Source organism: Schistocerca serialis, chromosome 2 (genome assembly GCF_023864345.2).
Source record: "Schistocerca serialis cubense isolate TAMUIC-IGC-003099 chromosome 2, iqSchSeri2.2, whole genome shotgun sequence".
Taxonomy (NCBI): domain Eukaryota; kingdom Metazoa; phylum Arthropoda; class Insecta; order Orthoptera; family Acrididae; genus Schistocerca; species Schistocerca serialis.
In genome coordinates this window covers 891084824-891111514 of record NC_064639.1, presented here as the reverse complement: position 1 = coordinate 891111514, position 26691 = coordinate 891084824, and the positions used below count along the sequence as shown (strand labels likewise).

Sequence of the window (26691 nt, the reverse complement as noted above, 5' to 3'; positions counted from 1 at the left end):
CAGGGTTGTAGCCTATCCCCAATGTTGTTCAATCTGTATACTGAGCAAGCAGTAAAGGAAACAAAAGAAAAATTTGGAGCAGGAATACAATGCAGGGAGAAGAAATGAAAACAATGGGGTTTGCTGATTACACTGTAATTTTGTCAGATACAGGAAAGGACCTGGAAGAGCAGCTGAATGGAATGGACAGCAACTCAAAAGGAGGATATAAGATGAATATCAACACGAGCGAAACAACGATAATGGAATCTCAAATTATATCAGGTGATGCTAAGTGAATCAGATTGGGAACTAGTAGAAGCAGTAGATGCTACTTGGGCAGCAAAATACTGATGATCAAAGTAGAGAGGATATAAAATGTAGACTGGCAATGGCAAGAAAAGTGTTTCTGAAGAAGAGAAATTTGTTAATATCGAGTATAGATTGAAGTGTCAGGAAATCTTTTCAGAAAGTATTTGTATGGAGTGTAGCCTGTCTGGATGCGAAATGTGGACATTAAACAGTTTAGACAAGAGAATAGAACCTTTTAAAATTTGGTGCTAGAGAAGAAAGAAGAAGATGGGTAGATGATGTAACTAATGAGGTGGTACTGAACAGAACTGGGGAGAAGGTGAATATGTGGCACAACTTGATTAGTAGAAGGGATCGTTGCTTAGGACACATTCCAAGGCATCGAGGGAACACCAATTTAGTACTTCAGGGAAGTGTATAAAGTAAAAATCATAGAAGGAGAACAAAGAGATGAATACAGTAAGCAGATTCAGAAGGATGTAGGTTGCAACAGTCACTCTGAGATGAAGAGGTTTGCACAGGACAGAGTGGCACGGAGAGCTGCATCAAACCAGTTTTTGGACTGAAGACTACAACACAATCATTACTGTTATTATGTACCAGACCATAGGGTAATTGAAACTGAGTAAACTTTTCAAAAACCATGTTTTTCTTGCAATAAATTTTTGATAATGTTTTCTAACCTCACTGCAATATTTCTTATCAGACACTTAATATCTGAATTAAATTGATCAGTAGTACTACTCTAGTGTAATACTGTGACTATTGTGAATTTTTAATTCTTATAAAAACAGTTTTTAAAACATTGAAGAAATGTTGGATCACTGTGTGTATCAGTACCATCTTGATGTAAGAGAGACAAGCAATGATCCAGGAACAGTTTAATATTCCATAAACATTGTAACATACTAAGTAAAGTTGTGGAAACATGCAAGAGTATGGGTATCTTGTCCGACTGATCAGACAATAAAACAAAATCAATTTGGAGTATTGTTGAGAGAGAATGACCACAGGAGATATGATTTATGTTAAGGAGAATGAGGACATTTAAAAATAAAGTTAATGTTTAGCAGATATTTTTAATAATTATTTCTTGTGTGAGCAAATAGTTCAGAACAAAAAAGAATAGTATACCAATGAATTAAGATACAGAACATTTAGTAAAATAATTAATCTCTCTCTCACCTCATTCTGAAGTAAGGAGGATCATGACTAAAAATTAAGTTCACATAGGGTAGCTGTCTCCAATAAGAAACTAAAAGGTTGTAGCTCTATAATAATGTCTATAATGTTCTTTGTCACGTATATCACACATCATTAATTCGGGGGTTTTCCTCGATACCAATATGGCATTGTCAGGCCCCCTTGTAACAAATGTGACTCCAGACACCAGTAACTACCAACCAGTGTACCTTCTTTGGCTCTTCTGTGGGTTATCAATGTATTGGTAGTTGATAATACAGGTTGTTCCACAAAAAATCGGTACGCCTCACATAACCGTTTATCATCTCTATAGTCCATTTATCTTAAGAATAAACCTGATGTAAGCAAACACAAACGCAATGGCTGTCAGAAGCCATAGCGCGCACACACACACACTGGTGGTGTTACGCTCTTGGAAGTAGGTCATACTTGTGTATCAATGTATTATTACAAAGTTACGTTAAATGAAACTTTATAAGATATTCAAATGTATTAACAGCCATTAACGTTTTTCTTAATCACGCTTTAGCTATGTAGTCTTTCTTTAAAAAATTGTTTACATTCACAGCCTCTGCACTGCTGTGCTCAGATCATCACACTGTTAATATGTAGTACGAAAATGGCCGAGGCTGCTGCTTCCTGTCCTGTTGTGAGACACGCATGTGGAGCACAGTTAAAAAGTGCCGAGAAATAGGTTGTTCTTAACATTTTTTGAATTTACAGAGTTAATCGGCTTTGAAGTTTTCCGAAGGACTTTATTAGATACAGTTGAGACATACAAGCACGCTGAATACATAGTGGAGATTGTAGGGTAATATATTCATAACCTACTGCTATTCCCTCTTCGCTGCCTCAGTCAAATGTTTTCCTCATTCATCTGGAATACCTACATATCTTAATTCTACAATTCATTATTATTTTTTATGATTAATGCACATCACCTTGTTTTTAATTACATACTACACGCAAAATACCTGTTTTCATTTCAAATATAAATTCTTAGTTATCAATATTTTATGAAAGACTTTTAATAATGGTTTCTTAAATTAAGAAAACCTAAAAATTTAATGTTTGAGGCAAAAATGAAAAATCAAACACAGTTTGGACGATGTCCATTGTTTTATACTACAGATGCAGGTAAGTGTCGTAGAAACATGAAAAACAATCATTTTCACAGCATCGAGCACACCATACAAATGTTTCACTTCTCCATTCACCACTGTACCATTACAATATGAACCCAACAGAACTGATTTGGAACCAAGTTAATGGATGTGGCCTGAGAAATAACAGGACTGTTAAGCTGCCAGACATACAGGAACTAATGCATGCAATTTTTCCCATGTCACTGCTGAACCTGGCAGAATATAGAACGTCATGTCATAAAAGAAGAAGAGAAAAATATGGTGCCTGGTTGGCATTATGGATTCAGTTGTTGATCGACTCGTTATCAACATAACAGATGACAGTTCAAGAGCTGAAATGTATTTCTCGAATTCGAATAAGGAAGGAGCTAAGATATTACCAGATGACTGACTGTAATTAACACATTCAGTGGCTTCAGCATTCAACAGTACAGTGAAATCCCTGCAGTATGCTTTTGCGTAACACATAGATTGCTCAGAAAAATTAACCTGTGTATAAGTTAGAAATTTTCATCACCCTTGTTTGTAATTAGGATATCATGTCAGGTGAGAACGAGAGCATTTTATGCTTTCCACCTGGACACCTAAGAAGCACGCAGAAGTGCTGGAGTTTTGATGAATGTTATCCCATTCTCTTTAAAAATTAAATGACATTTGAAGCTATACTGTTTCTTAGCTCATCTTTTTTTTATGTCTAACTGCAACTGCTCACATCATTGCAGGTTAGTTGGACTGCTGGCTGGTCAGTTCTTTCCAAGATTACAGCTGTTGTCCCACATTATTGCTCAGTTTATGTGCGTGTAACACAGCATAAAACGTATCCTTATGATCGTACCTGACTGACTGATCACAGCTTTGCTTCCGCTCCATGTGAAACGAAATCCAATGAGATTCAAGCAAACGCTGAAGAATACATGGTGTAATGTTTACATCAGGTTTAATCTTGCAATAAAGTATAGTCAAACTGCTTGTTAAGTGGCAATAGCAACTCTCAGTACGCAAGGCCATCACTTCTATCATCTGTTATAAAAAAGTACATGCATGTTTCTTAACGTTACACTACGATTGAAGAAAATACATTTAAAAATGCTTAACAACAAAGCTGCTAATTACTTATTTGGCTGACTGGTTTCAGGCTTTGCCCATTTTCACAAATGACCTATTACAGAGAACAAAATTTGTTATGAGTGGATGCACTGAATGTGGATAATAAAGGTATCAGTAAAAGTGTGGTTCTTATAGTACTTACTTACCTGTTTTATATTTTGGATGCGTTTGGTGTGGATAGACCATTTAAGTCTTCATACTTAAATGTGGCTCAGGACTGTGTTTACACAATGGTAGTCACACATTACTCTATTATATTATGTATGAGCATAATATATTTTTCTTGGTTGTGGTACCCCCCATTATTCATCGCGGTCTGATCCAAGTGACAATCATATTTTATATACAATGGAGAATACGTTCTCACTGTAATGCACTGTGTGCCATCTGACATATTTCATAGGTGTTATTGTAAAGTTTACAGATGTTGATGGGAAGTATTTTATTATCATGTCTTTGTAACTATAATCTCTGATACACCCATCGTGAGACTGTTCCATCACATCACAGTTTTACAATAACTTGTTTCCATTTCATTTTCAGCACAACTTAACAGGAAACACATTTCATTTGTATTTCAGTGGAACCTATGTACGATAGTACTGTTATACTTGTCAGAGAATAGTTTTCATTTATTTGGTGAGTGGTTAAGGTGGGATGGATAGGTTTATCATATCAGAAGCTCCAACGTTTGGTGAGTTATAGAGCCCCTTTGGAAGATTCAGGGCTGGAAAGAAAGTCAATGTGTACTTGACATCTGCCATCGGGCCTTATCTGGGACTATGATACATCTTTGCCTGGCTATCTATCGTGCAGGGTGCAGTTGTGGCACAGCGGGGTGTAAGATGGGGACCTGTGATGACCACTGATTCTGCACAACTATTCTATTAGCAACCAAAAGGAAGTGACTTTCAAATGGGAACCACAAACGTTTGATGACAAGTCAACCAAATCCTTCAGTGAGAAATATTCTGGTGTGTCACACACAACATTAGTGACAGTATGTGTGACATATGATAGGACTCTCTTATTGACACATCTCATTTGTCAACTGTTTCATGAGTTAGACATGCCTACTTACCTGATATAGGTGTTCATATGAATGTGATCACTCCCAAAGAAATGATGAAAACTTAATAGTTTGTCACATAAACTGCAGCAAATGAATGCACCAGTTTCACAATCACACAGTTTCTCTGTGCTCTACCAAAACATATGTTTTCGAAGTTTTTTAAGTTGTGCTCAGTTTTGGAAGTCTTGACTCTTTAATTCCTTTGTTGTAACACAGTTCGCACTCATTTATTTGTTGTTTTCCTCTCTATGAGATGTCCATGGTCACTTTGCTTTTTTTACAGTTCAGCACACTCTCTTCGTTTTCATGCTTGATGCTTGAGCTGTACCCAGTTTTTGATGGTCTATCCACTGGGTCATCTTACCACTAAATCTGGGGGAGGGGGGGGGGGGGGGGGGTGCGCAATGGGGAGTTTTCCTTGCTAAAGATACAGCCGAGAACCTGAGAAAGTTCTGGTCCTATATAAAACTGCTAAGCGGATCTAAGGCTTCCATCCAATCACTCATTGACAAATCTGATGTGGCAGTGGAAGACTGCAAGAGGATAACCAAAATTTTAAATATCACGTTTAAGAAATTGTTCATTCAGGAGACTGCGCAAACATACCAGTGTCTGACCATCACACAGAGTCCCTTATGAAAAACGTAGTAATAAGATTCCCTGGCGTGGATAACCAACTGAACGAAGCAGAAACAAATAAGTTGTCAGATCTAGATGGAATCCCAATTCAATTTTAGAATGAATACTCTACAACACTGGCTCCTTACTTAGCTGCATTTACTGTGAATCTCTCACCCAGCCCAAATCCCAAGCGACAGCAAAAACGTGGAAGTGACTCAAGTATATAAGTGTGAAAGAACAGACCCTCAAAACTGCAGACCAATATGTTTAACACTGGTTTGCTGCAGAATATTAGAACACGAGTGTGAATATAATAAATTTCTTTTGGACCAAAAAGCTTATGTCCATGACTCAGCACGGTCTTGGAAGTGGTCGTTCATGCAAAACTCAGCTTGCCCTTTTCTCATGATATACTGCAAACTATGGATGAAGGAATGTGCAGAGCAACATGAAATGGCATGAGCACGTGAGGATGGCAGTAAGGTGGATGCTCTACTTCAGTTTATTACGTCAATTCAGAGATGGGCTGCTAGATTTGTTACTGAAGATTCAAACAGATGCTATGGGAATTCAACTGGGAATCCCTGGAGGGAAGATGAAGTCCTTGCCTAGGAACACCATTGGGAAAATTTAGAGAACTGCCATTTGATTGCAGAACAATTCTACAGCAGTCAACATACATTTTGTTTAAGGACGAAGAAGATACAAGAAACTGGGCTCATGTGGAGGGTTATAGATAGTCTTTTCCTTTGGTGTATTTGTGAGTGAAACAGGAAAGGAAATGACTAGTACTGGTGCATGTTACCCTCTGCCAAGCACAATGTGCTGGCTTGCAGAGTACATATGTGGATATGTTTTTGGGTCCAAACACATTTTTGAAATTACTTAAAAGTCTTAAAAGTTTAGAGCTAATAAGGATGTTTTAAGAGAAGATGACATGGGTAGGTCGAGTGCAGACTTCTGCTGCAAGCAAACCATCAATGCATCTGCATTACATGAGAAAGTGAAACATGTACAGGGAACTAATAGGGAAGCAATGGAGCTTTGTTACTGCAGCTCATGGATTTGAGAAACCCAAAAGGTCCATTACCAGCAACGCCACTCATGCAACATAGGATACCAACAGGGAATAATGCTCCAGTGTATATCAAATTCCAGAGTGTATGCACTCAATAATGGAAGAATTGACCGACCAGCAGCTAGATTGAGTATACTGACAGTCCCTGGGGGAACACTCATAATCTTGGTCCTAACAAAGTCACCAGGCAGCATTAAAACGAAATTCTGATTTTACTGTGATCACTGATACCTCAACACATAAACACAATCACTGATGTACATCCGATACCAAACATTATAGGGGCTCTTGATGACTTAGGTCAGCATAACCATTTCTCCACTATGGATTTAAACAGCATATAGCAACTGGAATTAGCACCAGAGGCTCGACAAAAACAGCTTTCTCCGTTTCTGGGGGGAGGGGTCACTTCTAACATTGTCAAATGCCATTCAGACTCAAGAATGCACACACCAACTTTCTGAGACTGCTGATACCAAACAAATATATAAATTATCCCATCATCATCACTGTGTTTAAAAAGGATATGGAGGAGCAAGTATGACAGTTGGAGGAGACATTCAGAAGACTGAATATCACGACTAATACTAAGCATTGATACACATTTTGCACTGATGGAATAAATTAGCTGGGCATGTAATTAGCAAGGAAGATCCACGCTTGGTCTCAGCCATCCAGAATTTTTCCACCATTGAAGGCAGTTACACGGTTCCAAAGTTTTGCCGATCTTTGTAATTAGTGTTTGATATGTTAAAGTGAGCATTGACACTGGATCCAGTTTTGTGGTGCAAGTAATATGGCTCTTGGATGTCCCCAGAACAGAACGTAAGTGGTAAAGAGCATCTTTCATGATATGCATTCTGACAGCTGAATAAAGCAGAGGAAATTTATTCCACATCTGAGGAGGAAATGTTAGCAGTAGTCTACGGTATCACTTCCGTTGTTATTTATATGTTCGAAAGTTTAAAACCGTAACGGATCACATTGTTCTCAAATGGTTATTAGGATAGAAGGATGCTTGCAGCAGATTAACAAGATGGGCCTTTTGAATGAATTTTCTTACAAGATAATATACAAGCCAGGTAAAACACATAATAACACCAACAATTTGTGGAGGAAAATTGCAGTTCTGCAAGCACCACTGCGGGAGTGTTGCTGAATGGTGAAAGGTTGAAGCTGCTGACTGTCAAGAATTCAAGTTGCAACCTTTGCTTGTGACGCACAACGGTTTGCTGTGCAGAACAACAAAGTGCGAACTACGAATGTTAGTACTGGCAGCTTTCCAGAACAAAGTTTTGAAACAAGCACTTTATCATATGTTGTCAGGACATGGTGTGGGAAGAGCAACTGATAGATGACTTACCGAAAAAATTTGCTGGAGGACTAGAAAACGAGATGTCAAGCAATATTTCAGAAACTGAATACCTTGTGTGCAAGCTGATCTTAACCACCAACTGATTCCTGCAGTCATGCAAATTGGGATGTATATTTAAATTTCGTGAATGCTGCATACAATTCTAAACAAAGTTCATACAGCTGCTGGTCTTTCACAATGCAATGTAATATATGGAAGAAAAACGCCTTTTTTGAAATTATTAAGTCGAAGTTTAGATTCAATGTCAAATAAGTAAAGAAGTTTACTAAGAAATTACGAGATGTATGGTAACAAATAAAACTACAAAAGCCTTAGAACAACAGCACATAGCACAATGCAGGGTTGGCCAACGGTTATTAGAAATGGATCCATATACAATGAAAGGCAAAACAAAGAAATTCTTGACCCGACACCATCCATCATAAATAGTGGAAATGACTTCACCTGTCAATGTTAAAATAGAAATGCCCACAAAAACTTCAATTAATCACAAGGGACTTATTACAGCTTTTAAGGCAGCTGTCAATCCATTACCACAGTGCAAAACCTTGTGGAATACAGAAGAAACAGATTGCTTGTGACCAGTATATGTCTCAAATTCCTTAAGCCACATATGAAGTCTTCACGGGTTGTCAGTCGAGTAGCATCGTCGTCTCGTAGCAACGTTTCGATGGAATGCATCTCCATCATCTTCAGGCAAAGTGTCGGGATATCGTCGGTCGCGGGCTTATTCTCTGCTGGACCGATCTCCGCTTCCCGTGGCCGACCAAACACGCTCCCGTAGAATCGCCCGATGTGCCTGGATCAGCCGGTGGTGGGGGGGTATGCGTGTGCGGGGTTCAAGTCCCCCATAACACCGGCCGATCCAGGCACATCGGGCGATTCCGCGGGTGCGTGATTGGCCGGCCGCGGGAAGCGGTCCAGCAGAGATATAAGCCCGCGACCGACGATATACCGACACTTCGCCTGAAGATGATGGAGATGCATTCCATCAAAACGTTGCAAAGAGAGGACGATGCTACTCGGTTGACAACCCGTGAAGGCTTCATATATGAAATTCACCGAGAAAGCCTGCACTTGCATATCCTTAAGTCACGTCAATAGATAAGATCCGAGATTGTTATTCGCCCATATTACATAGTTTGTCCTTGTATAGATTATTAGGAAGTCATCCAGTTTTATTTTGTACTATTTGTAATATGTTTTAAAGTATTTGTTTATTTTTCATTATTGAGGGGTTGATACAGTGCTGTTTCATATATATTGGGGTTGTACAGTTCTGCACAAGTAATCTGGCCTTCTGAAGGGAGATCATGGTCATGTTGATGCTGCACCTTGCCAGAAGGGGAGTACTAACTGTTACAGGCACAACCTCTTCAAGTCTAGAGTCCTGTTTTCTCCAGGCAGCCCGACGTCCTGCTGACAAACCACTGATGCATGCTTTAACTTCCTTCCAATGCAAGGGAGATTACGAATGAAGTGCGTAGACTGCCAGATGCATTATGGGAGATGCATCAAGATGCACAGAAAGAAACATATTCAACTGCAGTACAATCAGAATACCCTCATCTGAAAAACCAAGAGAACAAATTAGACAGGCAATGGACCTGGTACCGTGAACCTTGGTACATAAGAGGAGGGGTTGGTTAAATGCTGGTGGGAAACTAATAGAAACAGGTTCTGGCTCAGCCAACAGTGAAGACATCCAGAATCTGAACAACACGATGGGATGAATACAAGTACGGAGGCCCCTAGATCAAGAACGGAATGATGTCACCACTCAGTTGTCAAACTTAGAACAGCATAGGCTAGACCACGGGTTCCCAACAAAATTTTGTTGAGGACCCCCCCCCCCCCCCCCCCCCCTCACCGAGCGTGATTGTTATTGCTCAAAATCTTTGCCTTCAAATCTGGGTGATTAGCAAAACAAACTCCTTAAAAAGAAATAGTGTGTGCTAGTGTCGGTTGGCTCTAGGAAGATGCTAAAGCTAAAGCTCTGCTCATGCAGGAAGTGGCCAAAACAAAAAATCTGTTATCATATGAAATATATTTAATATATTTTTTATTCTTATAGCATCTTGTGGACCCCTCTGGCATAGCTCATGGACCCCTGGGGGTCTGTGGACCACTTGTTGGGAACCACTGGGCTAGACAATACCAGCATAGTGCGACAACAGATTGCCGATTGGTGCAGAATAAGAGATACTGCGGAGGCCTTGAACAGTGACTCACGGACAGTGCAAAATTGACTGACTGCATTGGACAGTAGAGTGGGCACAGCTAGGCTGCTATGTGCACTGAGAGTCTGAATGATGCAATGACGGGAGTAGCTACACTACAAAAATCAGTGTATCACACCATCCACCATCCACGGACAGTTAAGTTCTACTTTAATTTAATGCCACCACAGCAATTCCTAACTGGCCTACGCAAAGCACAAAAAGACACTACAGCAGAATTACAGCACATACTAGAATCAACAGAATTTTTTAATGTGTGTTCTATGTTTATACAGTAGACATATTCCACAATGTATATTGTAAAAATGACCTACGGAAAACAATTAACTAGCAAAGTATTTTCTTACTAAGTTTCTCTCTAGAAGCAATGAAGTTCTAATCAAATTGGGTAACAGGTAGAATAATTTGATACAATGTGAACGTCTACTTCATGTTTCTGGTATTCTGTGGCAAAGGGGCAATGATGGCAAATTTAATTAACTGAGAGCAGCTTCAGTTTAGATGTCATGGAATCTGGCACTCTCTGTAATAAAGACAGTGTGACAATGAAACTCAAGACTGTGCAGGCACAGATATAATTAATACACAATTACGTCTTTGCCGCTGATCAACGTATCTGACACCTCACATGTGCAGTAGCACAGTCTGTGAGTTTAAAAAGGATTGAGTGAGTACTGGAGCTTCTGTCTTTTGGCCCACTCTGAAGATGGCTGAGTGACATACAGCTGAAATATTAGAAGCTGACTTGATGTAGCTGCACACCCACAATTTAATCGAACTAGGCTTGACTGGTTTGCAGGTTCAAAGGTAGGTTGCAGTCATTATGCAGAGATGAAGAGCTATGTACAATGTAGACTTGTTAGGAAAGCTGCATCAAACCCGTCTTCACACTCTAAGAAAACATTTACTATTCCTCCACAGTTACAAGAAACTTTGACAACCACATAGGAGGTATCAGTACATGCGAACAGCAACTATATCTCTGATTGCAACACCAGGGCAATAGCAGAAGTTAGGAACTGGCACACATTCAGTCTGTAGAATTGGCAGAATTTCCAACTGCCACATTGCAAGCAGGATATACATTGTCTTATGATCTGGTGAAGCAGTCACACTTGCTTCTCTGGTGGTCCATGGCAAAGTTATTACAAATTCTTTAATTTTCATTGCACAAAAATGAATGCTGTCTGGTGGCACAGAGGGCATGACATGATAAGGAAAGTATGCAAGTGCAGACTAATGGGGAATAAGTCTAGCGGTAATATGGTCAAGCAATGGAGGTATCTGCTGACATAGCAACTTTGACAACGGCAGACTGTTATGGCCCACGGCCTGGGAACAAGCGTCTCTAACAGCATTCACATGCTACTGTTGTGAACATCTAGAGAAAGATGTTGAACATGCAACACACCATGACATGTCTGTGGGGGACATTTACTTGGCTTTCCATGGGACCTGTGGTAGTGATCGAAGGCACCAAACCAGCTGTGGACTAAACGAACTGTACTGCGGACCATCTGCTTCCCTTCATGCAGCTTGTCATGGTCTAGAAGGCCAGAAACGTGCTCCAGTGGTTTGAGGAGTGTGATAGCTAACTTGCATTGTCTTGTCCACCAAAATCACAAAATCTAAACAGGATGGAACACATCTGAGATGCTATTGGGCACCAGCTATGCACACACAATTCACTGGCCTGCAATTTACTGGAATTAGATGACAAGTGTGGACATCTACTGGCATCATAGATCTAGGAAGACTTGGCGAAACCTTGCCATGCTCGTATTTAGCTTACCAAGATGAGCAGAGAAAGTCAGTAAATGTGAATTAAAATAAATTGCATGGCCAACTTTTCTAACTGATTCCAAGAATTCATGAACTAATAAATTAAATAAGTGTTGCATTCAAAAACAAAATGCCATGTGGAAGCTGACACAGAAACTGTGCAGTCACACATGAAAAATGTTGGGAATAGATTTTACTTGGGGAAATCTTCACATGTGCCTTGAGGAAAAATTTATGCACGCTGCTTTGAAAATGTTATCTTTTAAGATGTCAACCGAACTAGCATTCATCCCGTGGTTATTGGTGCATTTATATCAGTGCTAAATGTATGCTGTACTGTGAAAAGAACAGACTTCAGCGTGACGACATTAGCTGAGCAGTGGCTATAAATAGTGGCAATTAATGCAGTATGTAACGAGCATTTCTAAGAAAGTTCTGGAAAACTACCTGTGATTTTGATTTTACTGTATCTTCTGTATTACAAAAGGGGCAAGAAGAATTGCTCCAAAATGGGTGCCAAAATGTAGCAGTCAAAAGGGTAGCTGTCGAAAAACCAGTGTGGAACCTGAGCAGTTCTTGCTTCTCAGAGAGGGTTCGAGTCTTCCTGTGGGCATGGTAACGTCCGTAGATGGTTTGGGTGAGGCAAGTGTGGCATATGGGAAGCGTGGACAGACAAGTGTGGCATATGGGAAGTGTGGACATACAAGTGTGGCATGTGGGAAGTGTGGACAGACAAGTGTGGCATGTGGGAAGCAGCAGACAGACCAGTGGTGGACATATACACAGCCCTATATCTATCATCCAATGAGATACCTCCAAAGACATGAACATATCCTTAAGTATTCCATCTGGCTCATACATTTATCAAATGCACTTTCGTTCTTCACGTAGTATTTTACACTGAGCAGCTGGTATAGTCACAACCAGTGGTACAGGCAGGTAAGCTGCTTACACAGGGAGTGCTGTCATGGTGTGCTGACTGACAGTGTCGATACTGCATGTGGCGACAGCTGGTGTGGCAGTAGATCACGGTGATGCCCAGCATGTAACAGAATTGCTGGCTGGGTTGGTGGTGGCGAGTGATCCTGAAGTGATGTTGCTGGAGCAGTGTTGGCCACCCAGGCCAGAGGTACCTCCTCTGTGGGGCAGGGGCAGCAAATTACAGCAATGGCACTGACTTGACACAGACTAGACATCACTGCCCAGCTGGCTGAATGATGATGGCCTGTACAGCTGTGGTTAAACACTGCTTACATGTGACAAGTTGCAGAAGGTGTAATGATGTGACTGTGTGCCATGCCGAATTACCTGGGATGAAGGCAATGACTACCTGTTGAAATTGGCAGTGGATCGAACTGCAGTTCTTCCTGGTTACTGGCCTGGTTTCACCACATGAATGGCACTGCTGTGGAAGCTATAGAAACCCACTCAGCTCAAGGGTCGCTGGCTGGTGCCTGGGCGACTGCTGTACATGGCCCTCTAGCAGTTCAAGGTTCTGACTTATGCTTCAAGTTCTTCTAGAGTTTTATCCCATTACAATACCAAATTCAACAGCTGGTGAGGCCAGATATTTCAAACTCATGTTACATAATTTTAGGGAAAATGCATGCAAGACACTTTAATTTTAGACCAATTATTCTACCTGAATCATTATCTATAACTAAAATTTATTGGTAATACTACAAATATGAGATCACTCCATGAGAAAAACTTAACTATTTAAAAGACGTCAATCAAATTTTTTGACGACTGTTTCGTTGGTGATGTTAGTAACGTTTTGTTATTGAATACTGGATACAAAAATATATTTGTACTTTTGCTCCTACCATGAAGTAATGATGGAAATAATGAGTTATTAATGAGCAAGTTCTAGGATAAAACAAAAACATGGATTGGAACAGGTTGCAAGTTTTTCCATCGGTTTATTTCTTTTACAAAATAAATACAGGGTTTAATCAGTAAGAAGCAGAACTGAATTAATTTAAATTTTTTTTACTGAATTACCTGGTACTAATCCTTAGAATTCCTCGAAGTAGCACCCTTGTACTTCGACAAAGCGTGTGATGCGATTCCCACTGCACGTATGCCTTCTGGAACCTGCTTTCCATGATCCTCTTTAGGGACACTGTCACAGCATTTTGGACACCTTCTACAGAGCCGAATTGGTATCCACTGAGGTTCCGTTGGAGAGGAAGAAGTCAGACCTGGACTAAGGAGGGTGAGGCAATGTGGCAACCCTGTGCTTGGCCACGTGTTCCAACATTCGCAGCATGCTGTGACACGGCATGTTATCTTGGTGCAGCTTCCAACAAGCAGCAGTCTGGCCACACTCTGAGGACAAATTTGCACAACCTTTTAAGCACTTCCACATAACATTTAGCAGTCACACAGCTCCCAGTGAACCACACCGCAACAGGAAAAAAAAAAAAAAAAAAAAAAAAAAAGGGGGGGGCAATGTGCCACTCAGCACTCTGGTGTTTGGTCTCCGGGTTGTACTCAAAACACCGCAATTCGTCACTGGTAATCAAATTGTGAAGAAAATTTGGGGTTTTTCAGAATTTCCTGGGAAATTTGCACACAATTCAGGTTTTGTTTGTCACTCAGGATTTTAGGCACAAACTTGGCACACAGCTTTTACATGGCCAAATCCTCGGTAACAATTTTTTGTATGGCACCTTACAACATCCCCAACGCATCACCATCAGATGAATGTTTAAGCGCCCGCCAGAGTCCAGGAGCACCTTCACTTTGGCCACATTTTCATCAATCCTTGTAAGATGATGGGGGACCGGCGTGCTCGTCATCTTCAACGAGCTCCCACCCCTCTAGAAACAGCTAGTGCCACTAACAGTGTTGAGCAGTTCAAGGCAATATCCCTGTAGGCGTCCTTAATCATTCCAAGAGTCTCCATTGTGGTTTTCCCGAGTTTCACACAGATTTTTCTCCATCTCTAAACGCGACCACACTACGGATCGGAGGACCACAAAAACCGATGTGCTCCTCACAGTTTTCCTGCACGCAACTGGAAAAAAATATCACTCTCTCCGGAAGGTTCCTAACTATGACGCCCAGACGGTCCAATCCCCTCCACTGCTCTGTTCGCGCTACAGAAATTCAGTCCTACTACTAATTGATCATACCCTGTATGTACTTCCTTTTAATGTTTTGACAGAGTTTAATAACCATAACTGCATGCTCTCAAGACACAAAAGGAACTTCATTATAAACTTATACACTACTGCCATGCTCTGGTACATTGTAATAGGAGTGGCATCATGTATTACAATATAAAGGCTTTGTGTGAATCCATCTATTCTCCCAAATCACTGAATTACATTATAAAAACTATGTGTGTGTTTGTGTGTCCATATCCTCCCAAATCACAACAATCCAAATCCCTTCTATCACAATCTATTCATTTCAGCAATGTCAGTATTTTGTTTTTCCTACTTTGATACCTGAACTGATCAAATTTCTTTGCTTTTTTCTTAACACATCTTTTTTTTTAATACTGCTATCACAGCATTTTCCAACTCACTGCTAAGAATGTCAGCTCAGCTGAGTGTACTAACTGTAATCAGGAGAGCACAACAAACTAATTCTGTGAATTAACCAGACTGAGTTTAATATGATTTGACCAATAACAATTGCAGGGAAAGAAAGCTGCTTCCTGTTAGAAATAAATTATGGATAAGAATACAAGTGTAAAGTGTGAATTATCATGATTATAATATATTATATATTACAATAAAGTTTTACTTTAAACAATGGACAGTCCAGGTTGGAATATCACTAATATTATGAAAAGGATACATTGCTACTCACTGCAAAGACAACATACTGAGCTACAGACAGGTATAATGAAAAGACTATTATTCATTAAGCTTTCAGGCAAAGCCTTTTTCAGAAAAGTTGGTTAATACACCATCAATCTTAACCCAGATATTGACTCTCTCATTAGCATTAACACGTCTCCTGTTCTTCGTATACAATGAGAATGGTTTATCAGTTAATACAACTGCTGTACAGTAATTCCTATCGCCCTTAACTACAATAGAACAAGTACGGTAACAAATAATGTCTCTGTCATAATAAGACTCCAAGCCTAATAAAGGCTTATCACTCCCTCTCACCATAGCAATAGTTAACCAACTATTACCAGTTACAACCTCTGTTGTAGTACATGAAAAGTTAATCTTAGCCCCCACAAAAGTAATGGGACTATTAAGTAGCTCTTCTTGTGCTACATTATTAGGTATCAGAGTGAATGTGTCCACAGTCTTGTACACAGGCATTCTTGATCTTCTGCTGTATCTCCTCCTCCTGTATGGCATGGCTGTGTGCTTCGTGCGGCTGCTTCGAGTCGAATGAGCGTGCAGCTGCCTGTATACAGGATGTAGGCACTGATAAGAACTGGGCGCGGCAGGAAGTAGCGCCCTGATAAACCACAATGGCGCTGCCGGAAGTCGAGCAATTCTGCGGATCGCGCTTAGTTAAAACTTAGCGCGATCCGCCAGCGGCCTCATTCTGCAGCTAAGTCCCGTTCAAGGTCAACCGCCAATATGGCGGCGCCTCGACTGACATCTCTGCCCAAACTCTTTGCCTTTACATATGTCGGCTTGTGTCTGTATACGTGTGTGTGTGTGTGTGTGTGTGTGTGTGTGTGTGTGTGTGTGGGGGGGGGGGGGGGGGCGCAAGTGTATACCTGTCCCTTTTTACCCCTAAGGTAAGTCGTTCCGCTCCCAGGATTGGAATGACTCCTTACCCTCTCCCTTAAAACCCACATCCTTTCGTCTTACCCTCTCCTTCCCTCTTTCCTGATGAAGCAACCATGGGTTGCGAAAGCTTGAATTGTGTGTGTGTGTTTGTCAGTGTCTCTATCAACATACCAATGCGTTCGTTTGGTAAGTTACATCATCTTTGTTTTAAGATATATTTTGCCCCCGTGGAATGTTTCCCTCTAAAATATATATAGACACACACACACACACACACACACACACACACACACACAGAGTAAAAATTTCATTGTTTTATCACTTATAGTTCTTTTGAAAAAAAGTGTACCTATTCAAAGGGTAAAATAACATTGGCAGAACAGGGATAAAAACTGCATTCCGTCTTCCCTTAAAGGGCCGACCTGGTTCTTACAAAGCACAGAGGCCATGAAGGGTTGGTGAGAGACCATCAGGAGAATGAGATCCCTGGAGAACGACAAGCTGTGGAGTAAAAGGAAATAAGGGATTGCAGCTCTGGAAGTTGACTGTAGTATCAATTACAATTGCATTGTATAAGCATGGAGCAGGGATCCAACTGGTATGAGAATGGTCTGTAACCTGTCACACTGCTGGGGTGATGTCCATAAACGAGGTCTGACTCAGATTATGAAGGAGAGTTGCACTTCTGTGGGCATTGGATGGGCCTTGTCCTCGGACTTCAACCTTGGGCATGTTGACTGTGGGTCCTGTGGACGACTTGTAGCTGCAGGCCTTCATTGCTGCTGGGAGATGCCAGAGGGAAGAGGTCAGGGGAAGACATAACAGGTTGATTCCATCATACAGGTCACGTCAACTCATGGTCATGAATTTCTCTGGAAAAAATATATATTAGCCCTCTATATCATAAGTGTTAAGAAGCAAAGTATTTTTGTAAATGGTATGGCCCTTTGGAAAATGTATATTTTGTAAATGACTCGTAAGGCAATAGAGAACAAAGAAAGTAAACTAATAAGCCAAACGTACTGGAGACCTGGCAGATGTTTTGCATTAAAGTTCCCTCTTAGTGTGTTGAAATTTAGTTGACACCTGCACACTAACAGGCTTCCTTTAACTTACAAATTTAATATCAAAACACGAAACTTAAGTTAATTTTTTTCACTTACAATTTTTTTCTAATTTGGAAAGTCACAGAATGCTATCTTTTGTGTCATATTACCAGATGCTACAGATGTAATTAGTATAAACAATATCTTCTCTCCAGCTATTTGTATTATGTAAATATTAATTACTGAAAATGTAAAAATTGCATTTTTATGAGTTTTTACAAATTATTTACTCGAAAACCCCCATCTGAAAACCTCTGATAACAGCACAAAATATTGTTCGGTTAATATGTTTGTAATCAGTGCAAACACAATGGGCAACATTTTTCAGCATTAAATGTTAAAATTTTTTTTCGACATTTTGCCTATTTCGCATCTCTGAATATCTAGTGTAAAATAAGAATGCTGGTAACAATCACAAACTATTCTGCATCAAATTTTGTGTTTGGTTTGAACATTTTGTTACATACAGTGACAGTGAGGAAGTACAGCAGTGAAAGAGTTAGGTGTGTGGACTATGAAAAAAGACACAATAAGGTGGTGTTTCAGAAAGTGAAAATCCCTTCACAGTTGTTGGAAATGTGTCAGAGGTATTGCAGAAACACCTTGGTTCTCAAGTAATGGTATTAGCATCACATCCATGTGCAGGAATGCACTCACTACAAGAAGAAATTTAGTGACACCCCACCTGAACAATCATCATCCGAATGTGAAACTGAAGACAGTGTCGATGTTTAAATTCATGGGCCTGAAGTTGTAGATGCACTGAATGTTAGTTTTTCTGCTGTAGCCCCTAATACATCCCCCTTAAAGGTCCAGGAAAGATAAGAAGCACAAAAAGTAAACAGTATGTAAAAAGAAAAGTGGAAGAAATTGAAACTAGTTTTAAACAAGCAACATCTTCAAAATTTTGTGAAGTGTATAATGTAGATGCACTTGGTGCAGAACCTGAAGAAAGTGATATGTGCATTGTGATGTGAGGTTTCAAAACCAAAATACTCCTATCTCAGCAACCACCCATACCAAGAAGGTACAGTTACTAACACTGATACCAGGTAACTAATCCAAGCAGCAGGTACAGAAATACATACCCACTTCCTCATATTACTTGACTTCAAAAGCTCATAAAATAAAGAATGAGCAAGGTATTTGGGCATGCCCAGATTCTCACTGTGGGGCATCCGTTGCAAGATGATATGCTTACTGTTGCTCTCTGGTATCACCTAACTGATGACAAAGATTTCAGCAGGTAAAGTCCTGACCAGGCTGATGTTATCTCTGTTAGTAAAAATTGTGAAAAAGTTAAGAAGGTAGAAAGATGTCTGACAAGGCCAATAAGAGAAGCATGTCGCCTAATGAGAATGGAGAACCTGAATCTAAAAATTGGACTCACAAAATTTTATTCCTTACAACTAAAATGCCAGACACAGCACTAAATGTGCGGCATCAATTTGAAACTTGTTTGACTTGTTTGTTTCACCACAATCAGTGTCAATGGAAAGAAGTACACAGAGATGGACCTGATGCTTTTGTGTGTATGACAAGAGCTGTAAGGTAGTAAATGTTGGTTGCAGGTGTTCGCAACGTGTCCTGGTGCTGAACTGATGACTGTTGAAGCACTGCATCTTTAGGATACTGACACTGATGTAACCTATGCAATGGTGAAGAAGACAGTACAGCCACAGAAGTTTGTTACAGAGGTTAGGCATTGGGCCATGAAAAGAATACCCCATTATCATATCCGGAGGATTCACTGACGGGCCACAGCAGAAGTAAAATCAGCCACATCCCAGAATAGTGACACATTAGTTCCGCATTTCAATTATATAACAGCTAGTTGAAACTTTTATTTTCCTATAATAATCTCTTCCTCAGATATGACTGTGCATCAGGAATGGTGCACATAGCCATATAAAGCTTCTAGTTTCATCTCAAGTTTAAAATGGGCCAAGTGCATCATATTCGATCACACCATATTTATCAGGTCAATACCAATTTAATACAATGTCATGCACAATCAGATATACTAACTTCAATATTTTAAAGTAATGCGTAGGAAAAAAGTCACAGCCAAAATGAAACATTTACCAAAAGGTTGCCAGCAGTCAACGTGTTAAAAACCACTTTCAGCTTTTTCAATACTGAAGTTCACGAATTATGACAAAAAAGAGGGATATTTTCAGCAACAGGCCATGGACGAAGTGTATGTGATGGGGTAGGTCACTGTAAACACCTCGCAACAAGATTTAATCTCCAGCATGAAGCTGTTGATGCTATAAGAGGTGCTACTGGATTTGTACACATCATATCAACATTAGTAACACACATGAAACTCTTAATTCTAAGTGAAAGTATACTAAGGGAATTCTGTTTAAAAAAAAAATAGAAGAGTGGTCTGCTATGAAGCCTGTGGTAGGAATTCAATTAAGTCACTACTGGGCTGCAATCCAGAATGGCACATACATTGCAAGAAAAGTTCTCTACGAAATGCAGCCTGTTACTGTGTGTGAAATGCAGATACCTCCATACACATTAGAAGAGTTTGTAGTGAGCCATTTCATTTCTTGTGTGTATGACCATCAGTGGTGGGTGGGGCAGATGTAGTGTCTCTCATGGACTACAAGATATAACCATCTCCTTTATGACACCCCACAGTCCTGCTAATGCTTTCAAATGGCCACCATAAGATCAGTGTGCAGTTCCCATTTCAAAAGTACTGCTCTCGTTGGATCATCCTTGTCCGTGTGCAAATTCAGCTTGGCTATGGAAGTTCAATGAGGAGGAGATGATAAAGCAAATTAACTATTTTCAACAGTGCAGTGTTGACTGTTACATTGTAGGCAATTTTAATTCACGGAAAGACATGAAGCAGTAAAATGGCGTAAGACAATAATAATTTGTGAATAATATGGAAAGAAAAATGGGTATAAATTTTTTACATCTCATTTTTGTTATAAAATGCTTTCGAACAAAATTAAGGATTGTTTTCCCACTCACTTATGACATTAACTTAAAATCAGTGATCAACTTACACATAAAATTTCTCACATTCTGCAAAGCCAAGTATTGCCCACTCTGTACATTCCCTAACTACAACGACCAGCTGAAGTACCATGAAATTTTTAGAAAGGTGTGTCATATGTACCATTTTACAGTTATTCTGTGACTTTTCTTTTGAGAAATACACGAGTACACAGCGTACAAACTGCCATCAACTAACAATTTTCTTCTTATTGTCCATACTTCCTAATGTATAAACTACTTTTTAAGTGCCAAAACGTACTAGAATAAATAAAATGTCTATAAAACGGCACACTTTACAATGTATTGTGGTGGAACAGTCTCAATTCCTTCAATCCATAGCCTCTGGCCTGCTGAGGAGCACCACAGTCCTGGGTCCATGGATACACTATGAAAATCTACTGCATTATGCCACACAGAAACAGACCTGGCCTGTGGGCAGACCAGTGACTATAGATTCAATGGGCAGGGCCTGCGCCTGCACATTAGTGGGAATCGAATGGCTTCAGATCGGCAGGCCCGATCCATTACAGTTACCTGCAGAAATGGCCTGCAGTTTTGGTCTGTTGTGAAAGTCCACTCTTGTGGCCAGCTATTAATGTGTCACAGACATAATGTTGATGAAAATAATGAGGATAGGTAGTAACTCACCACCAAGATGAATGCCAAGCTGCAGACAGGTGCGCAGAAATGACAAAACTCTCACAAGTAAATTTTCAGCCACAGCTTTTGTCCAAAAATGGAAGCACACACTCACTCACACTATCACTCAGACAGCACACATGCCCACAGTCTCTAGTCCCTGCATCCAGTGTCTGAGAATCATATCCAAACAAACCACTCCTCATGCCTCCCTGCCTGTCGTTGGCAGCTGCTGACTAGTGGCAAGAAGTGGTGGCAGCATTGACTGCAAACTGAGGGGAGTGGTAGGAAGGGGAGAAGCAATAATAATGAGGAAGCAGGGAAGTGGCACACGTACTCGGCTGTCCCCACAGTGACGATGCACGGCACCTCAGTGAGCGAACCATTTCATCTACTGAGGCAAAAGTGAGGTTTTTCCAGTGGTTTTTTCAAATTTCCCTAAAGTGTTTTGAATTCCCTGATATTCTAGAATCTGTGACAAACCTGATCTTACTTAGAACACACTTCACCAAACTTTTGAAGAAAAGTTTCCACGAAAAATAATGGGTAAAAGTGTCCCTGTCGTTCCTGGCACAGACCAGGTAGCAGGGAAAGTGTTTCACTCCAAGCCAGCAAGCCTGGCCCTTCTCCCTGGGTGTAGTCACAGAAGAAAAGCCTTTAGTGTTACAAGAAGCAGCACTGAAAGGTATAGTGGCAACTAAAGAGACGGCCTAGTTGAAGCTTAATGCATCTAATATGCAACGTGTTTGCCCTGATACCACCCACTCCTATCTATGGCTCTCCCATGGGTGCCACCCAGCCACAGCAAGGGCCATCTGGCGCAGCGAGCATTGTCTTGAGTTCTGATGTTCCAGAATGACAAGCAACCTCTCCTAGGCATACACGAGAGGTATCAGCTTCTGTATCAGAAGTGTGATTCCTGTGTTGTCAGGGGGCTTAACCAAAAACAATGATCCCACAAAATTGACTGACTATACGGCATTGAAGGACAACAGTGTCAAGGAAAAGTTGGAAGAGGTGGTAAGGCACACACCAAAGATGCTAAGTAAACTGTTCTTCCCCAGATGGCACATACTATGGAGAGAAAATTCAGAAGGGCAGATCCAACCCCAATAAAGGACCAACAACATCAAAAGGAAAGGTGAAAAGAAGAAAGCAAGAGGAACAAAAACTGGGAGTAATACCAGAAATCAGGAGAAGAGCCAGGCACATGTAGGAAAGGGCACAGAGAGAGGAAAAGAGAATTCAACCCTAGAGGGAAGAAAGGGCCGCAACAGCTTCAGGCCCCGTGTGATCATGTATGAACTCTCAAAAGGGTTGTGAGCCACTGGGGTGCCCCATTATCAGTTTCTCCAAACTACACAGATGGATATTATCCTTGCATCACATCCTTAGCTCCAGTACCTATCCTGGCATCAATCGCTGTTACTATCCCCACACCCTCAACCCACAGTTTTTGCCTCCTCTGACCTATGACCTCCTCCCAATTCACATCCCATCACCCTCTTTGTCTGCCATTATCTGCGAAAGCACCCACCGATCCCCCCCCACCTTTCTCTTCTAGTTTCTTTTTCCCACTCCCTGTCCCCCCTCTCTCCCCCACATCTTTTGGATGCTGTACCTGGCAGCCTCGCCCTACCGCCATCTTGTCCCTACATGCTCCACCAGACAGTGCTCATCCCCCCTCCCCCTTCCTTGCCCAAAGAGTTGCATTCTAATTGCAGCACCCAGAAATTGCAGTCATGTGTGAGGGAGGTGTACCTGCTTGTGTGTTTTGTTCTCTGAAGAAGGTTATGGCCAAAAGCTCAATTTATAGCAGGCTTTTCATTGTGCCTGTCTGCAACTCTACGTGTAATTTTTACATTCAGTAGCAATCTATTATTTTCTCGATAAAGTGTTACTTTACTCAGTCATAGTGTCAAACTGGCAATTTGCATCAATCATAAGTATTGAAACTGAAGAAAAATACACAATAAAGGAAATGTAGCAATTAACAACATTACAATAAACCCAATGCACTCGAAACATATTTAGTTCAAGAAATTTAGTTCTCTCTCTGTATTGGGATTTATAAAACTTTTTCACTAACAACATAATTTCAGTCATCTGAACTGATATCTATAGCTGAAAAGAACCAACTATGTTATACATATGAAGATGAAAATACAGTATGTAGGTCAAATTTGTGTCTGGTAGAAGCTTGTTAGAAATGTATATAACAGTTGGATAAGGCTGAAGGAACCAGCATAGCTTTCACACGATGATATTTAGTACACCTCATTTGTCAGTTATGTGTGTACTTTTTCACAGAAAGAATGAAGACTAGCCTAAAATATAGTTAGTAAGTAATTGTAGTCACAAAGCAACTGTGAATAAACCACCATCTAATTATTCAAGCCATTTCAGATCCTATCGCCAATTCCCACAGTTCAACCTTGCAAGGTCTTCCAAAATTCCTAAGACCCATTAGCTTATAGGTGTGAAGAAAAATTATCTTCAGTTACATTGCAAAACATTTTACATTACCTAAATAACTTTTTCAAAACCAAGAGGTATTATCTTAAAAATTATGACTGCCTTAATAGCCTCCTCTCAGGAAGAGAACAAAATTTGGATTCTGGCACATTTATAAAATCTGAGTTATTACTGTGGTCGGAATGGGATTTTCACTCTGCAGCAGAGTGTGCACTGATATGAAACTTCCTGGCAGATTAAAACTGTGTGCCGGACCGAGACTCGAACTCGTGACCTTTGCCTTTCGCGGGCAAGTGCTCTACCAACTGAGCTACCCAAACATGACTCACCCACCATCCTCATAGCTTTACTTCTGCCAGTACCTCGTCTCCTACCTTCCAGACTTCACAGAAACTCTCCTGCGAACCTTGCAGGACTAGCACTCCTGAAAGAAAGGTTATTGTGGAGACATGGCCTGCCACCGTTGCTCAAAATTTGTCAGAAGAACATTCTGGACAACTGAAGCGAATGAATTAGCCACCCATCAAACATTATGAAACATAATTGAGGGATCAGTTCATGAGTAACATCTTGCACCGGCAAACTTTTACTATTATGAACGACTATAGCAACAGCATGGCTCAATATTTCTGCAGGGGACTACTAATGACTTGCTGAGAGCATGCCATGTTGAGTTGCTGCACTATGCCAGGCAAAATGAGGTCTGGCATGATATTAGGAGGTATCTCATGACTTGTAACAATATATGTGCAGTGAAGTTCCTTGTGCAAGGCTTCCACAATTAGAATTTAGTGGGGCAATTCCCATTAAATAGCAGCAATTTGACATGAATAATTGCACACCTCACCACTGACTACTGTGTGATCTGCTCATGAAACTTCACACGCACGCTTCAGCTAATCCTGTTTGAATGACAGACCACATACTCTAATATGTGTGTACGTTTTCTCAGTAGGAATAAAGACTAGTGAAGATTTTATTCCACAAATTGATTCAACACAAAGCAGGTACATATGAGCAAGCAAAATGTTTTGCCTATTACAACACTGTGTTTATTAGTGAAATCTCACAAGATTTCTGCTCACATTTTACACTGACTAGGGGCTATTGTGCACAGGAGTGTATCTGGCAGTGGACAAATGCCATACTCTTGTTGCCCACTGCAAACTGATACGGCTTGCTTGCTTGAAAAATAAAACACCAAAAACAGAGGAGAAAATTTAGGTATTATGATAAATTGTGTTCTGTGTATTATTTCAATGAAGCAAAAAAGTTATTTTTGTAACTACACCTATGAACAAAGTGTTGGCATACAGAGGATTACGAGATTGCTGTTTGAAGTTACTGACCTGTTTTTGCTGACAAATTGTGCTCAATTGTAAGACAGCTTGCTCTCTTTCCTTCCGACAACAATATTATATGCAAGAGCAATATGTATTTCCAAACCGACCAACGATTATAGATGCTAGGAGCCTTACACAGTCACATTTCTTTACCTCTGCAAAGAACAGACACAAATGCAATTAAACAATACATATATTTGGAAAAATGGTTCAAATGGCTTTGATCACTATGGGACTTAACATCTGAGGTCATCAGTCCCCTAGAACTACTTAAACGTAACTAACCTAAGGACATCACACACATCCACGCCTGAGGCAGGATTCAAACCTGCGACCGTAGCAGTTGCGCGGTTGCAGACAGAAGCGCCTACAACCGCTCGGCCACAGCGGCCGGCATATATTAGGATAAAATATGAATGCATATGCAACTAAAATGAATTTTGAACACAATTCAGGAAAGTTTGTGCTAACTTAATAAGCCAGGTCTTTCGTAAGATATGTAATGAACTACTGGCAACAGGGAATTTTCCAGACAGGTTAAAATATGCCACTGTTAAACCTCTTTATAAGAAAGGTGCCACGAAAAACAGTCAAATTTCTTAACTGATATCTTTTTCCAAATTATTCGAAAGAATAATGTGCTCAAGAGTAGTCTCACATTTTAATAGAATCAATTTAATTAACACATCACAGTTTGGATACCACTATCACTTGTAAGAATGCTGTTTACACATTCGACCGCCAAATGTTACAAGCCTTAAATAATATAGTAATAAGAGTTGGGACTTGTTTGTGATCTTTGAAAGGCTATTTGGGCTGCATTAAATGCAACTGTGGGGCAACAAGAGTCAGGTAGGCCACAATCAGAAACCCGAATTCTTCCCACAGAGCTGAATCTTGCTCCTGTGTACGTCACTGTTCACTTTATCAGCCAAGAGAGGGTATAGCAACTTCATTTTTGCCCCCTTGCTCAGAAAATTCAGCTACTGTATTAATAAAATTAATATTATTTTTTTTTTTTTTTAAGCTCCACTTCAAGTACTGCCCCTTGCCCTTCTCCAAGGATATGAAAGTATCTCGCACAATCCTTGATGGGCCAGAAACTGCTTCGTCCCTCATCACGAGCTGTATTAATTTGTAACACAAGTTACTTCCCTATGGCTACAAACTCAAGGTTCTGTAATTATATAACTAAGGTTGGCAGCAGCCAGACACAAAACACGAGCTGACCAAAGTTGACAGACATTGACAACTACTGCCGATTGAGAGCCCTTGTTCATCACTTTGTGTATAGACTATAACTAGGTAGGATAATATGAATCAAAGTTAGGTTTCAAGAGTGTGTGAGAAAAGTAAGAGAATTATTTAATCACATTTTCTTTCTGTAGTTCCTCTGATTACGTAGAGACATGATTTGAGGTTGAGAGGGTCGACTGATTACTGTGTCTTATCACATTTACCCTAATAGCTTTTAT

The 26691-nt window shown here is 40.3% G+C and overlaps 1 protein-coding gene across 5 annotated transcripts in view; it reads right to left on the bottom strand.

Moving 5' to 3' along the window:
* Positions 1–26691, bottom strand: part of LOC126458229 (THAP domain-containing protein 5-like) — an 89633-nt gene that overhangs the window by 35643 nt on the left and 27299 nt on the right. Inside the window, exons 2-4 of one of the 5 annotated variants that reach the window (XR_007585598.1) lie at positions 25223–25371; positions 13919–14245; positions 9429–9461 (exon numbers count right to left, since the gene is read on the bottom strand). Coding sequence is in view for 1 of the 5 variants with exons in the window: in XM_050095126.1 (XP_049951083.1) it covers positions 13919–14022 (104 nt within the window). In the remaining 4 variants the exon portion in view is untranslated. Of the gene's footprint in view, positions 1–9428; positions 9462–13806; positions 16298–24718; positions 25058–25222; positions 25372–26691 lie in introns of those variants that run through there. The other 4 variants (XM_050095126.1, XR_007585599.1, XR_007585597.1 and 1 more) reach the window with 4 other exon arrangements.